This window comes from Patiria miniata, unplaced genomic scaffold (genome assembly GCF_015706575.1).
Source record: "Patiria miniata isolate m_02_andy unplaced genomic scaffold, ASM1570657v1 HiC_scaffold_8, whole genome shotgun sequence".
NCBI classification, from domain to species: Eukaryota; Metazoa; Echinodermata; class Asteroidea; order Valvatida; family Asterinidae; genus Patiria; species Patiria miniata.
Window position 1 is genome coordinate 13,370,009 of NW_024037075.1, and position 17,074 is coordinate 13,387,082.

Here is a 17,074-nt window from a genome sequence, read left to right on the forward strand (position 1 = left end):
GGATTGGTGTGGATCGGTAGGTCAACAATGCTCGCAGAGGATCAGGCTGCCGGAGCATCGATTTAGCAATGTGGACTGCCTTCTCGGCTAGTCCATTCGCCTGAGGGTAATTTGGGCTAGATGTGAGATGTTGGATGTCATACTCACTTGTAAATTGGTTGAACTCGGTCAGGAACTGTGGCCCATTATCGGTGACGATAACCTCAGGTATGCCAAAACGGGCGAAAGTGGCCTTCAAAAAGTTAATGACGGCCAACGACGTTGTTGTCTGGAGATGATGGACCTCAATCCATCGCGAAAAAGTAGTCGACTAGGATAATGTAGTGTCTCCCATTGACCTCTGCCAGATCACAGGCAAGACGTTGCCAAGGTCGTTCAGGAAGCGGAGTTGAGATTAGAGGTTCCGCTCGCTGTGCTGACTGCTTGGTCTGACAGAAGGAGCATTTCTCTATGTACTGGGCAATGTCGCTCCCAATACCTGGCCACCAAACGGCTTGAGCAGCTCGGGCTCTGGACTTTGATATTCCCTGGTGACCTTCGTGGATCCTCAACAGCATCTCTTGGCGCATATTTGCCGGGATGACGATGCGGTCGCCATGGGTGAGGATCCCCTGGACGAAGCTGAGGTTGTCTTGGTTCTCCCAGTAGAGCTTCACTGTTGTTGATTCAATGTCGCGGGAGTATTTTGGCCAGCCACTGCGAATGTGTGATGCGACTTGCACCAGCACTTCATCGAGGGCAGTTTCACGTTTGATCTCGTCCAATTTCCCCTGGGAGACTGGCCAGTGGCTTGTGACCATATGGACATGTGCGTCAACTTCGTCTGGAAGGTTGTCGCTTTCAGTGACCGATGACTTCAAGGGTGCACGAGACAGGGTATCGGCCACAGTGAGGAGTTTGCCCGGTACGTACTCTGCGGTGCAGTGGTACTTCATGAGACGCATAAGAAGTCGTTGACACCTCAGCGGAGCGTCACACAGATCCTTATTGTTGATGAGTGGAACCAGCGGTTTATGGTCAGTCTGTATGGTGACGTGAAGGCCTCGAAGGTATACGTAAAACCTTTCGCACGACCACACCGAGGCCAACAGCTCTTTCTCTATCTGCGCGTAGCGTCGTTCAGATGGAGTGAGGCTTCTTGAACAGTACGCCACTTGCTTCCACTGTTTGTCACCTTGTTGCTGCAGAATACATCCACCCAGTCCGTATTCGCTTGCATCAGCGCTAACCATGGTCGGCTTATTTGGATCATAGAAAGCGAGTGCAGGAGCTGATGTGAGGAGTGTCTTAATGCTGCGAAAAGCTGACTGCTGTGGTGATCCCCACATCCAGCTGACATCACTCTTCAGTAGGTCATTAATTGGTGCAGCGACTGAAGAGACGTGGGGAATGAATCGCGCAAGCCAATTTATCATCCCCATTAGTCGTTTGACTTCGGTTTTGGTGGTTGGCGGTGGCATTTGGATGATCGCTGCTATCTTTGCAGGGTCGGCATGGATGCCGTCTTTGTCGAGCTTCATGCCGAGGAAGTCGACCTTTGTTTGGGCGATTTTGCATTTGTCCTTGTTCAGCTGTAGTCCAGCGTTCTGCGCAATTTCGAGAACGCGCTGGAGTCTTTCATCGTGTTTTTCTTTTGTGCGACCGGTGATCAGTATGTCGTCCATGTACACCACGACCCCGGGTATGTCGGTTAGAAGGTCGCACATGATGCGTTGATATATTTCTGGTGCCGATGTGATGCCAAATGGAAGGCGTTTAAAGCTGTAACGCCCGAATGGTGTAATGAAGGTAGTGAACTTCTGGCTTTCCTCTGTCAGTGGTACTTGCCAGAAGCCATGCTTGGCATCCAGCAGGGAGAATATCTGGGCGCCAGCGACTTTGCCCAGGACTTCTTCGACGGTTGGTATGGTAAACCTCTCCCTGACAACTGCTTTGTTCAGTCGTCTGAGGTCTACGCATAGGCGAATGTCACCATTCTTTTTCGGCGCTATCACAATAGGCGAGCACCAATCTGTGGGGTCAGTGATACGCTGAATGATGTTCTGTTGCTCCATCCTCTCCAGCTCCTCTTTCAGTTTGGGCATGAGAGGAATGGGGATACGACGAGGAGTCATGACGCAGTAAGGGGTGGTGGCTTCGTCTACCTTGATGCTAACTGCTTGTCCATGCAGACATCCACCCCCTTCAAAAACACTCTCATGGCTGAGTAGAGTGTAGACTCTGTGGACCAATCCAAGCGAGTCACAGGCATGCTTGCCTATGACTGGTTCTCCCTGAGGCAAGATGAGGAACAGCAAGCTTTGAGTTTTGCCCTTGACTTGGCAAATGAGTCTGGTCTGGCCGATTGGTGTGGCTTTTCCCCCGAAGAATCCTGTAAGGCGTGTTGAGGACGGCTGTAGGGTCTTATCGGGGACATTCAGCGCGTTGAAGATGTCAAGCGGGAGGATATTGACCTCAGAGCCCGTGTCAAGTAGGAATGACACAGTCTGTCCATGTACATGGAGATCCTGTCTCCAAACGTCATCGATGGGCAGTTGCTGTCGGCGTATGGCACCGACAAAGAACTCGTTCTCTGCAAAAGTACAGGTTTCATCCTCTTGTTCTGGATCTGTCTGGAGAACTGCTCGCATCTGTTTGGGCCTTGATCGGCAGACTTTTGAAAAGTGGCCGATCTTATTGCAGCTCTTACAGTGTTGTCCCTTGGCAGGACAAGTTCTATGGGTAGAGGCGTAGCCGCAATTCTGGCAAAGGGGACCACTCAGTCTGGGGTACGAGGATCGCTGATCCCTTCTCATGGGAGGCTTGTTGGAGCGTTGCTTCTGGCGCTGCTGCACCTGATGGACTGCCTGGACTGTAGTAGTATTACTATCTCCCCGGGCCTTAATGTCCTGCTGATCCTTTGTGGCTGTTTCAAGCGTTTTGGCAAGTTCGATGGCTTTGGAGAATGTCAGGCCATCTTTGGTGAGCAAGTGTTTCTGGATGAACAAACTGCGTATGCCGCAAACTAGCCGGTCGCGGAGGGCATCATCAAGAAAAGAACCGAATTTACACGGTCCAGCCAAGGTTTGCAATTCCACAGAATACTGTGCTACAGTCTCACCAGCATTTTGATTGCGCTGATAAAACCGGTATCGTTCAGCAATCACCAGTCGTTTGGGCCCGTAGTGCGATTTGAGCAGAGTACACAGTTCAGCGTAAGTCTTTTCAGTGACTGCCACAGGTTCAGAAAGGCTCTTCACAGTTTTGTACACATTTGCTCCGATACAACTCAGCAGAACAGCAGACTGCTTGGCTGGAGAAATGTCATTGGCCTTGAAATAAAGGTCCAATCGTTCGAGGTAGTTGGTGATTTCCTCTACTTGGTCATATGGATCGAGCCGTCCGATCAAAGCTGAACTATAGGGCGCCCCCTGTGACTGCGACATGATCGATGTACGTTAGACACACGTACCTGAGTGGCGAATCGGACGAAAAATAACGGTTTGTTTTGCCACAAAATGTCCAACTACCTGACGTTATACAGTCTCAAAATGTCACTGATTATGTCCGCAAACATTTACTGGGACCACCGCTGTCACTATGTTGTGTTTATGGGTCCTTTCAAACCAGTAAATAATGGAACGAACTCACCGAGTCTTCACACGAACTCGTGGCATGGGCGCCGCCATTTTAATACACACTGTAACTCCTGGAACGTGTAGTTGGTGTCCCTCACAGAACGTATCATAATGCATGGACATACGACAGCACTGTGTGCAAAAATGTATAGGGGCAATTCCACGGTTACTCACGTTACATTTTTGAAGTACTTTTGAGTTTCCTTGGGCTGTAGTAATCACCTTACTGAAAAGGTTTTAACTGTTATCCCCATGGTAGATAGAGTAGACCTAGACCTACCTAAGCACCAAAGATGACATCCAGAAAAGTGTGTTATGTATGATAAAAACAAGACACACAAAATCAGTTACTCACGTTACAAAAATGTAATGTGAGTAACCGTGGAATTGCCCATAGGGGTGTTTGTGTTGCCCGTTGCGCATATTGTTTCCAAGCATGCACTACAGATGGGGTTCAAACATTTCGCGAAGGGGTAGTTACAAAAAGTGCAAGTTAATTTTGAACTAATTTTGTATTCAAATAGAAGTTAATTTTTATTATATTCAGATTAAATTAATCAGTTATCACCTAAAATCAAGCATAATCTGTGGGAGAGGTGTTGTAAAACAAAAAATGACTGCTTTATCTTGTGGTGAAATAAAACTGTCCTCCCTCGGTGATCCATGGAGCCTCGGGAATAATAGAATGCTTCATGGATCACCTTGGGAGGCTAGTTTTACTACACAACTCCAGGCAGTCAATATTTGTATATTATTCGTAAGGAGCCTTCCTAATTTAGTGAAACCTGGCACTGAGCAGGAAACCAAAAGACACAATTCATGAAAGGCCCATTGTCCTCCATCTTGGAGGCCCGTTGTCCAGACTCCAGAATGCCAAATCGCTTTAACCCTAAAAGGGCCGGGGGGGGGGTGGAATCCAACCCCCCCCCCCTCGACTTTTTGCACGATAGCCTTTAAAAAAAATGTTCTCGCAACCCAAGCTGTTATGACTTTTTAGCCTCGAGCCTTACGCATCTTTTGACACCAAAAATATAAAAATTGGACCAGGGGTTGTCGCGCCGCGAAAAATTTCCCGCGCTATGTGCCGTGAAAACTGAATTTTGCCATATACGTCGTGTACACAGACCAGAATTAACATTTATACATATGAATAATTAATTAGCGATAATTCCAAACCAGGAAGTGTTGCTCCATGCATGTACCGAGTTTCAAAATTTTTCGTCACTCGATGGCCGAGAACTTGGGGGGGGGGGGGGGGGGGAATCAGCCCCACTGGCTGAGAGATGGTCAAAATAACCAGGCCCTTTTAGGGTTAAGAAATGATGATCCTACACCATCGGCTCCCCTTAATTTCTTGTTTGTTTACGATTTGCGTAGTTATTCTTATGAAGAATCGAGACGGCGTAAAGAAATTACCCATTAAAGAAAGAAAAAAACTGCTAGTGACATAAAGAATTCTATCAAAAAACCCTTGGCAAGCAAGCTTATGGGACTCGAACCCACGACCTCCTGCTATTCAACCGCTGGATTCTCCAACTTGAGGAATTGAAATCTGCGTCTTAAAACTGTTCTCTGTCTTTAATTTGCGGCTGGATTTGTTGGTGAAAGCAATTGAATTGCATTGTATCAATATCATACACTTAACCAAAAAAGAAAGTCCCCCCCCTTCCAATACTTTTTGGTCGAACTCAAAAACTACTGACCTCACACTCAAATAACAACTAATCAGTAAAGAAATTCCTTAGCAATCCAGCCATACTCTTTTTTTTGGCTCAAAACAGTGATAATGTGTACGACATGATGCAATTTATGACAAATGATACCGAAAACAGTTGCACTTTTGTACACGTGCAAGTTGTGGTTCACACTCACCTTGCACCTATACAAAAGTGCAACGTTTGTGCGGTAGCATTTGTCATAAATTGCATAATTGTGTACCCATTATCACTGTTTTGGCCAAACAAAGAGTATGGCTGGATTGCTAAGGAATTTCTGTACTGATTAGTTGTAATTTGAGCAAGATGTGCTCAGTAGTTTTTGAGTTAGACAACAAAATATTAGGGAGGTCTTTCTTTTTTGGTTGAGTGTAGTTCCTCATAATGCGGGTATTACAAATATGTCACTAGATATGCATTTGCTGTATACCAAGCTGTTGAGGTCAATATACACCTACCTGTTGACTAAAGGCTCAAAAGTGAATTAAGTTGCATTGAATAGATGCTGAGCTAAAAATAGCACTTGTGAACTCATGAAATCACGTCATTTGAAAAGAAAGGTCACCCATTGACCCGTCAACTTTGTAGATCTTTGCATGACAGCAGACCACACAAAACTTTCCATTGTTGTCTCCAGGCTAGCTGTTGACAAGAAAACATTTTGGGAAAACCCAGATGTACACAATTTCTGGAGGCCTGCTGGGACAAATGTGGTTTATGTATTTGTATCGATGCGCGGGGGTTTCCAGGATAAAAAAAAAATGCCTTTATTTTTTAATTAAGATATTCTCCAGACGTATTAGGACAAATATGGATAGTGCAATGTTTTGTTTTATATTGGATGCAAACTGCTTGCATGTGACAGAATTTCAAAGCACTTGTGAATCATGACCTTGCAACTTTTGTAAAGTTTGAGTCAATGCCAAATATGGAGGTTTATTGAGGGATTAATTTGCATAATATAGTTCCGTCAAGTGGTCATGGGATTGTTGGGTGTGGCAGCTTCATGTACAGGGCTGTAATGCTTGCTCTGAATCAACCTGCTACGAACTCGACTGTAAGTTTTGCCAGAACAATGGTTCATTTCTTTTTGTTTTGGGGTTCTTATTTTGGTTTCATGGATTGTATTAAAATTTAAATGTCAGGTGTAACCCTAAACCCCTTGAGTGATTTACTAGGAACCTACCTCACTCTTGCAAATTCTAACACTATATGGCAAACTCTGGACCCAAACTGTTGGACTCTGATTATGGTGGTATGACTATACACCCCATGTAAAGCATTTACTAGTGCAGTACTCACTCCAACAGACTCCAACAAATCCTGCTGTAGGAATTTGACTGGACGGGGATTGTTAGGGTTAAGAAGTTTTTCAGTCGCAGTTTACTGATCTCACTGACTGATAGTCAACTGTGAATTATTCTGGTGCAGTTTCTAACTTTCCAATTCCAACTCACTGGCACACCATTAAAATAAAAGGTTGTGTTGTTTCCTTTAAAGGGAATATACATCATTTGCTTTTGCTGTAATTTTCAGAAATGGATGGAATTGGGGGGTTGGAAATATAAAGCAAATATAGTTGCACTGACTTTTTGGAGGTTTTGGGTTCGAAAATGCTATAAAAACCAAGAAAAACGATCATTTTCCTGTAGTCTGGTTCCCTGACTCCATATAAGAAGAAACAGAGCAGTTTACATACATTGGGGAATTGTAAGGTCAGGGAACCAGTCTAGCTGGCTCGTACCCGTTCATAGGTTTGTAATCGATTGCAAACAAGTGCAATGGTCAATTGGGGCCAGTATTTGAAAAAAAGCCAGTTGTTTCCAACGCTGATCGGCCGATCAGCGTTGGAAATTGATACAAAAATACCACTTTTCTTGAAAATGACAGTATACCAGGTGCCATAATTTTACAGGATGCTTCAGGCTGTCATTTACCAACATCCTATTAAGGTATTTCGCAAAAACTTGGTAGTTTTTTTTTTCGATGTTTGCAAATGTTGTATATTCCCTTTAATTTCATACCACATTTGAGCTTGTGATTCATGTAGTTCTAAAGATTTCATAAATTTCCCACGGTCAGCCATGTCCACTTCCGCGTGGAATTTCCCTCTAGTCTTTATTCCAAACATAAATGGCATTGTAGGTACAAGTTTTCATGCTAAAGAATGAGATTGAAGCTGGAATGAAGACAAGTGTGTTACAACATTTCATTTATCATTGACAAACAGGACTTCCATTTGTGGCTGGGTGATCCAAAGTACCATGGCTGCTCAATCTGAAGCAGCCTGCCAGACTGATGTCCCTACCACGATGCAACAGGAGGCACAGGTACCCACCCCCTCAGCTGCAACAGGTGAGTACATTTAGTAGCTAGATCATTTGCATGGGGTCAATGAGGGAGGGAGGAGTATTAACTCCCCCTCTCCACTCAACTCACACATTTACACACTCCCCAAGATTTTTTTTGAAGTTGCAGGTTTCAACTTTGGACAATCAGATTTCTCTATATATCTTCTTTAAAGGTAGAGTAGATCAGTTGCAGCTATCCAAAAAGTAACTGACCAAATTATTTTTTGAAAGCTTACTTTGGTTTAAAGATAGTAATTCGACAAAGAAGACAATAAAAGAAGGTCATTACCAAAGATTGGGAATTGACCAATTTTTGGAAATTTCCATTAGTAGTTGGTTTGTAATTGGGTGAATCTGTGAATGGGTGCGCGGTTGCTATTATTTGTTGGTTCAGTGCATTCAGGCTTCAGGCTGCAAGCAATTCAAAACAAGACTCTGCAACTTTTGATTTGAAATCGAGATCCTCACAAATGATTTTCTCGGAATATACAACATTTACTGAGCTGAAAGTTCAGCAGGTTAGTTGCTAAGCACCCATCTTTAGATTTTGAGGACTTTTTTTGCTTCAAAAGAAAGAAATGCAAATATGACAAATGATCTACTCTACCTTCCAAAAACGTAAGTACATGAATCATTTTGTCGGTATTCTTTAAAGGCTGTTTGAATTCTTCTGATTGTAGATTCCCCACAACGAACTGGAGCCATCGGAAACATGGGCACAGTCAGCGGTAGAAACAATCCTACCATTGTTGGTTCAAGTGTCAACTTCTACAGCTCGCCGTCGGATGGAGCAGGTAAATATGATCTTGTTCGTTACCATAATTGATATCTTGGATCAGATGTCAATGTATTTTTTTGTAGGGGAGGGGGATGGAGATGATATACTACACAGACGTGGACACAAAAGACGGATTGCCAATTCCATGAAAGAGTCTACATTTTTTTGTTGCTACGATATAAACCAGTTTGTAATAAGATATGGTGACGACATTAGTAGTCTTGTAATGTGTTCTTTATATACCCACACCAAATGGCACCCCGTATTGTGTGAGTCACATGTGGGAAAAATGGAATCAAGTTTGGAGGCCTCCAAATGCAGTTACCAGTTTTTTTGTCTGAATTAATTGTTGTAAGTGTAAAAAAAACAATGTGTAAATACTATTAAACAACATCTGAGAAGTTTGTGTCCAACAGATGGTACAAAAGGTGCATTTGATTATTTTTTGGGGGAGGGGGGCAAATTTATTTTTTACACTGCCTTACTAACGAACTGTAAATCCCAAGTCACCATTTCTTTTACATGTTTGCCTCAGTAGAGGAAGACTATTCAATCGTTTCAGAAACAATGTTAAACTGAAATAATACATGTACATTCAATAGTGGGTTTTGCCCTCCACCGACATACATGTATTGTATAAACACTGTATAGACAAATCTGGCGACAGCCATTTACTGCAGTGTCGAAAAAGGCTTGCGCGAGTTGCGCTCAGGTATGTATACCCACACTTCGGGCTCCTTCGACCAATTGGAATACCAAAATGCGCGCGCGCCTCGTCTTTAAGAACGCGAGCTGCATGCGCGTGAGCGTGACACCACCGCAGTAAAAGCTTCTAATTCTGATCACTGGATTCCACTATATACTTAGTGTTGTCTCGAGTGTTCATGAGAAAAAATCACTTTCGTGGGACTCGAACCTATGACCTCATATACTTGTTTCTTGTTTGACCTCAATAGGAGTAAATCCGCAGAGTCAGAAACCAGACCAAGAACCAAGAGTGGGGGATCTCAACCAAGAAGTCGGTAACAAGACCAGGGACATTTTGAGGACATGTTACAAGACAACGGGTAGCTATGTTCAGTTGAACCCTGGGGTTCCTGATGATCAAAGACACATTGTTGGCATTTACACTAAATTGCGGGTTAGAACAAAGAAAGGTACTGCAGAAGAAGAATACTCTGACAAAACTGTATATTCCACAGAGTATGAGAAAATATTGAAAGATTGGCCTGAGACTGAGTTCAATCGTGCTATTTTATTTGGCATTGGTGGTGTCGGGAAGTCAACCATTTTTGACAAGATTGCATATGACTGGGCCGATGAGACATGTGAAATCCTGAAAAGATTCAAGCTTGTCTTTCTTTTAAAGATGTATGCCCTGTTCCAAGAATCTGATCTTGTTGATTCCATTTTTGATCAACTTTTAGGCGTAAAGTCAGGAGTAGCCAAAGATGAACTTGATCAATATATTCAGGACAACTCAAATAAGGTCTTGATACTTTTGGATGGTTTTGATGAAATGAGGACCAAAACACTTGATGTAGCCTCATTCGGCTCTATCCTAAAAGCGCTCAATAGAACAGAATACAGGAAGTGTTGCATTTTGGTCTCGACTCGCCCCTCTCATCTTGAGACTCTGATGTCAAAATCACTTGTCCAAAATCCTTGCACACATGTTGAGGTTCTGGGGTTTACCAAGGAAGATGTTAATGAATACATTCTGAAATTCTATTACGAAGATCCTGATAGTGGCAGTGCACTGATCCTAAACATTGAAAAATCCAACACGTTGCTCGATTTCTCCACGAATCCAATGCTTCTCCTTCTCATGTGTTTGTTGTGGAGGGAGAAAAAACAACTCCCCGAAACAACTTCACGCCTCTTCACTGAGGCAGTTGATTACATGTTCACAAGAAAAGGATATAGCTCCGAAGATGCATCAAAAACAGTGATTGCTATAGGAAAAACTGCACTGAGTGGATTCTTAAGTGCCGACCAGAATTTCTCATTTCAAAAAGATGAGTTTGAACAAAATGCGCTGGACCTGGCACTGAAAGCAGGCATCCTAACCCAGCAGAGAGTTATCAAAAACCTCAAATGTCACAACAACATACAATTCATGCACAAGACTATTCAGGAATACTGTGCTGGTAAATACTTGCAAAGTGTACATATGTCAAACTGGGGATTTGTAAAGCGTACGGTGTACAAAGTTGTTCCATTTGGAGAATTTCAAAACAATTTAAGGCAACTATGTCAGACAATTAAGGGTGTCATTTCAAATGATTTTCTTTTGCGTTTTTGTTGTGGTGACAATGAAAAGTGCATGACTGACATTGTTAGATTGCTTGACCGTAAATTCAATTATCGACATAAGCCCATGTACCAATCAGACGTTATACAATTAATTAGTCAACACTGTTTATTTGAAAGCCAATCCAAAAAGATCCCACAATGTCTAACCAGCGACTCACTCATCCCATCAGATATCGAGGTGAATAACTATACTGATGTCCGCATTCTCATATACCTTTTTAAAACAATCTGTAGTTCAGAAGTCCAGGTGCCACAACTGTCACGCATTGAAACCATTCAGATTGATTCTATGTCTTCGGTCAGTGGTTTAGTCTTCGCCCTGGGTTACATGGAAAACCTCAGGGTTCTGAGGCTCTCCTCGTGTCCTTTAGTGAAGGGTGAGCTTGAGAAAATCCTGTCATCACTGAAATGCAACTATCTCTTGACCTGGCTTGACATACAGAATTGCAATACATTGGGAGGTAGAGCTGTAGAATGGGCCCCTCATATCAAACACTTGACAAGCATTAAGAAACTTGGAGTAAAGTGGTGCAAACTTCAGAGCACAGACATTCAACACATTGCCTCGGCTGTACATGACATGCCCAAACTGATTGGCTTGAGCCTTGATGGCAGCGAGACATTGGGCGGGTCCACTGACTTGTGGGCCAAGGAATTGCCAAAAATGATGCACTTAAATAAGCTGGACCTGATCTATTGCCATTTGACACGGTCAGACATTCAACTCATTGCCTCGGCTGTAGGTAACATGCCCAAACTGACTGAGTTGAATCTTCATAACAACAGTTTATTGGGTGCATATGCTGGAGATTCGGCCAAGGAATTATCCAAAATGATGCACTTAAATAAGCTGGACCTGGGCAGTTGCAATTTGACACAGTCAGACATTCCACACATTGCCTTGGCTGTAGGTAACATGCCCAGACTTACTGACTTGAATCTTGGTGTCAACAAATCATTGGGTGGATGTGCTGCATTGTGGGCCAAGGAATTACCCAAAATGACACACTTAAATAAGCTGAACCTGGGCAATTGCGATTTGACATGGTCAGACATTCCACACATTGCCTCGGCTGTAGGTAACATGCCAAGCTTGACTGAGTTGATCCTATATGACAACTATGCATTGGGTAGACGGGATAAGTTACGGTCCTTCTTCCCATCACTCAGGGTTATATATTAATTCTCTCTCACCAAGCCCATTCTAGAATTACATGTACTTGACATAACGTATCAAAATGATAACTTCCCTATAAAAGGAAATGAAATTTACAAGAAAATCAACAAACTTAGAGTGTCTTATGTTTTAATCCTAAGCAGGACCATTCTCAAAGGCAAATCATGGTAATACATTCTCAGTTTAGATCATCAGTAGTGTCATCCTGCATGTAAGACAATTAGCTGTTCACCATTGAAAAAAAATACTATGAAATCAGGGACCTGTGCAAATTCCAAAAACAGATAATGAAAAATGTGTTATTCCAGGATGTCTGCTTGCAATTTAAACATAAACATCATAACACATTCTGGATTCAGATGGTCAGTAGGGTCACACTGCGTGTAAGATAATCAGCTGTTCACCCTCTACATATGACACTGTAGATTGTCATCAAAGTCAAACTGACACTCTTAAAGTCCAGGGTCAGATATAACCTTGCATCCGGAACAGACTGGAACTGACACTCTTCTGGGTCAAAAGAACAATTTTCTTGTCAAATGGCCAGAAAGGTGACCCAAGATAAGTGTTATTTTGACCCGGAGAATTGTCAGGTCAAATCTGATCTGGATTTGGGTTGAATCTAACGCGTGACTTTTGAGAGTGTCTATGATTTGCTGATTGGGTCAAGGAGAATGGACAAGGAACTGTAGATTCATGCTAACAATAGACGGGGCGCATCTGGCACAAATCTACAGTTCCAAGTCTGTTCTCCAACTTTAATTTCTTAAAACATTAGTTTATGCAAATAAGATCTCTGATTTACCAATCTCCATGTTTGTGAATACATGTAAGTGTTAGATTCCACATCTGGAAACTCTTTATAAAGTGGCAAACAGAATTACTGTAGACTTCAGATCTTTATGCGTGTGCACGTAAACATCACTAATTTAAAAACCCAGTTTTTCATGATATGGTATTTGTTGATTTCTGAGGCTGTATGGGTGGTTTGGTCCATTTCCAAGTTGAGACTTGTTGTCCTGACAACAGTTGTATTGATGTATCACGTTTAAACAATGAGTAGTTTAAACAGTGAGAAGTTATGCGATTATTCCAAGATGGAAAACACATGTATATTTTGTAAATAAAAGTATATTTTTGGAGACTCATTGGCCAAGTGGCTTAATTGTGCCTGTATAACGGTTCAAAAAATTAAGTATTACCCCGAGTAGTTTTGGAATTATTCCAACCACCAATGAGTGACTTTTTTGTAAATAAATTAATTTATGAAGAATGTTTATGTTATATTTTGTTTATTAGGCTGCCTGAATATTATTGTACTTATGTCAGATATTTAATAGAGTAGCTTGGGATTATTCCAACCACAAATCAGTGACTTTTTTAAAATATTTTTTTTTCAGAAGTTTTATTATTATATTTTGTATAAACATTGGTGCAAAGGTTGGTGGGAAGATCAGTTTCAAACACTGCAAAAAGATGAAGGAATAACTGATTTGACACAGCATTGAGGGGAGGGGGGTTAACTACTAAAGGAAATATGATATATTTATATATATATATATATATATATATTTTTTTTTTTCTAAATCAATCACGATCAACCACGAGTCTGACCTGCTAGGTGCATTGTCATTTTTTTCATATTTTTTTTATATATAATTAAAAAAACCAATAATCTGAAATGTTTGGATGTTAATGAAGTGTGGTGTCAAATTCACTTTCTATGCTTTGCAGTGGCTGAAAATGTTGAAAGTTTCTCTTTATTTGCATACTTTTTAATTAATAGACTAGTTTTGCATTTATATCTGTAATCACATATTAAAAGGCCTAGTACTCTTAAGCATAACTAGAAAAACTTTCTTTTTTTGCAAGTAGGGCAAGTCCAAGAAAAGGTCCCCTTGTGGTCCCATACGTAGCGTACCATGTCTTCTTCATCACAAAGAATAACAAAAATGTGTGTGGGTACAGTTTTCTCCTTTCAGACGCCCAACAGAATACATTAAGAAACGCACTGATCTATTTGCTTTTTAGAGGGTTAAACTTTCCTGGGACGTAGAGTGTGTGAATTCTTGGACTTGCCAAGTTATAACCTGATGGAGTAGACATATGGATTGCATTCAGGTTCCATATTAAAATACATATGTTAGTATCTCACAATTGTTTCTCGTGTGATCATTTTGTGTCAGTCACTTTCTGTTGTATTGCATTTTACCTTAAGATGAGTATGTGAGGAAGAGTGTATAGTGTGTGACTTTCTGGTTTGCTCAGAATTGAATGGTTCAAACCCACCATCATCCCTGTCGTCTTTTACGGATATTCAATCAAACACAATCCAGCCCATGTGTTTATCTGATACTCGATTACCGTATTATCTGTAAATTCACAGCCCAACTTCAATGAAGATGGGTCATAGTTTGTTTCCTTCAACAACCTTGTTTTGTTTCTACACTTTCTTTTTGACTTTTACATGTTGGACCGAAATGGTTGAAAAAAAAGTACCTTCATTGTAGGTATCTCTCCAATATTTATTTTGAGGATGCCCCCCCCCCCCCAAAAAAAGTCACCCACCAACAAAGGGAAAATATGAACAAAGAATGAACTTAATAACCATTATTAAGGGAATAAATATGTGCTTAGCTGGTTTTAAACGAGTACCGTTGTGTTAAAAACCTGGTTGCCAATTCGGCTCAGGCCAGCCGGATTTAAACATACTTTGTTTCATACCTGCCAAGCACATTATTTATTCCCATTCATAAATAACTTTTGGTCAAAAAGTCATAAGAATTCAAAAATTCACAAATGTCCAACTATTTTGTTTAGCAAATTACTTCGTGTTTAGATAAACACCCCCCTGGCCATGTCTGTGTACTTGCTTCGTCCACGCAGTGCTCAGAATCTCCTATGGAAATTGGCGTGCACGCTGCGCATACTAGGTGATGTGGTGCAGAACACAGGAATTGGGTTAACTGATGTGTTGTCAGTAGCTTAAACCACCCACATGACATTTCTCGACCAATAGGCTTTATTCATGAGTTGGCCATATTAAATTGAAAGTGAGGTCAAATCCATTTTTTTTAACTTGCGAACAGAAATGAAAGCAATGACTTAAAGTAAATCACAAATTATTAGTCTGCTCTGATGAATAATTTAAAATTTGTGATTAAACAGGTCCTAATGTTAAAAGCCACATTAAAAAAAAACAATTGAAAGTGATAGTCTTTCACCATCCCATTCCACAATGTACAATTGATTAAAACACATTCAGGGAACAATCAAAGTGGTCTTCTTGTAAAGAAGGTCTGTAGCCTAGGAAAGGGTGAACTGTCTCAGGTATTTTAGGCCCCCCCAAAAATATTCGGTCTCTGGTCAGACTAAAGTTCCGGAATTGACGCGGCCACGCGGCTTTTTTTTTTCCGCTTTTTTTTTTCTTCAAGCTTGGATTGTACAGACAAGGTGGGGTACTATTTTGCTTTTTTGGTGTCCTCATGTACATCTGTGTCCTCCATAATTTGCCTTGGTGCTTTCGATCATTTGCCTTGGTGCAATTTCCCATTCCTTGGTGCTCTTTGGTAAAAAAAAATTGAGGAGGTGCGGAAATAGAGGGCGCTGTTGGAGCTACCGCGGAACATTTTTGGAAAAAAAAATCGACTTGCATGATTAAAATCGACGCGCGCTGACCAGAGACCGACTTATTATTTTTTTTTGGCCTTATGACTGTTGGTTTATCATGAAGTAGGACCAGTTAGCTTCAAAATTGTCATCTTGGATGCATTCCTGTGATCATGCATGCACCACTGATGAGTTCCATTGTTCTATAAATGGTATGTGAAAACCCTCTTGGAACAGTTTCGGGTGTAAAGAGCACATCCACTGACATACTGTTTTATCTTCCTACATGTATGCCATGCGTTTTACATGCGTTGCTAGTCAATGACATTCAGATCATATTTCAAGCAAGCACTCTGACTTGTCAGATCCAGTCAACAGACATAAACAGGCAGGAAGTAGGCACAGCTGGCTTATCAATCACCTACAGTCAAAGCATAGCTGTATCAAGTTACGTAAACAGTCCCAGCCAGTCAATCCTGCTTTATGTAGGCTGGGATCTCTTAACTGTTGAAAACAGTCACTTGATTGATTTTGACTGAAAGGACAACTTGGCACAATGTATGTTTGCATAGAAGCACATCCAGAATGTTTTACTTTGAGAAGACATGAACAAATCACAATAACTGTCACTTGATAATCGTAATCAATTGCAGGATTCAACACCATGCATACATGTACATGTATCCACCTGCTTTTCGACACAGAGTTTTAATTTTGAATCCTGTTTTAATTTTTTAACGCGATTGTGGATTTTATTTGGGTTATATAACCTTTTCCACAACCCGCGACAGAAATGTCGAAGTAAATAATAATATAAATATAAAGTGCTCAGTGATGGCGCATATCTCCCATATCTCGCCTTTGCACGCTGATTACGTAAATTGTCCGCCTACTCGAGCTAAATGCTGACCTGCAAATCATGAAGGTTGGGAGGGTCCATGAAGTGAGTTTCACTGAGGAACATATTTTGTGGTAATCTGACCTTTAAGAAATGTCAAAGGTCACAGGAGCTGAACCTGTTACAATACTTTATCTGCAACATTATATTCATTAATTGCATTATCCATGCATGACTTTTGAATTACTGGGAGAACTTTGAAAAAAAATTTACATGATCAAAATAAATTGTGTAAATTGTTAGGAACACATGAAGGTTATGAAAGTAAAGGGCGTTTTGTTCTTCAATAGCATTTACACAGCTGCATCAGTTTGCTTAGCCAACTGATACGTGTTAAACATTCTAACTTGGTTATCAGTCCAAACACATGCTGGGACTGTCTCATCAACATGGGTGATCAGTTGGGAGGGCCCAACTTGGGCAGGAACCTTATTCCCATCCAAACGATCATGATAAAAGTAAAGTTTGGTGGGACAGGGCTAGGGTGCTTGGTCCTATACCATTCAGACGGGAGGACCAAGGGCACTTGCTCAGGCCGGGCCTGGGAGCTCATCAGAGGCAGATCAAACATGTCGTCTTTTTGTAGCAACTTCCAGGGTAGCCTTGTAGAAAA

The 17,074-nt window shown here is 41.5% G+C and overlaps 2 protein-coding genes across 2 annotated transcripts; one reads left to right on the forward strand and one right to left on the reverse strand.

Moving 5' to 3' along the window:
* Positions 1-284: 284 nt before the first annotated feature.
* Positions 285-3,425, reverse strand: LOC119719755 (uncharacterized protein K02A2.6-like). The gene has a single exon (XM_038189246.1). It carries the CDS (start codon positions 3,423-3,425, stop codon positions 285-287), a length of 3,141 nt encoding a protein of 1,046 aa, XP_038045174.1.
* A 4,133-nt stretch (positions 3,426-7,558) lies between these two features.
* On the forward strand, positions 7,559-12,457 carry LOC119719756 (NLR family CARD domain-containing protein 4-like). Its single transcript, XM_038189247.1, has 4 exons — positions 7,559-7,687; positions 8,364-8,477; positions 9,418-11,516; positions 12,380-12,457. Exons 1-4 carry the CDS (start codon positions 7,597-7,599, stop codon positions 12,455-12,457), a joined length of 2,382 nt encoding a protein of 793 aa, XP_038045175.1. The 5' UTR covers positions 7,559-7,596.
* Positions 12,458-17,074: the final 4,617 nt, after the last annotated feature.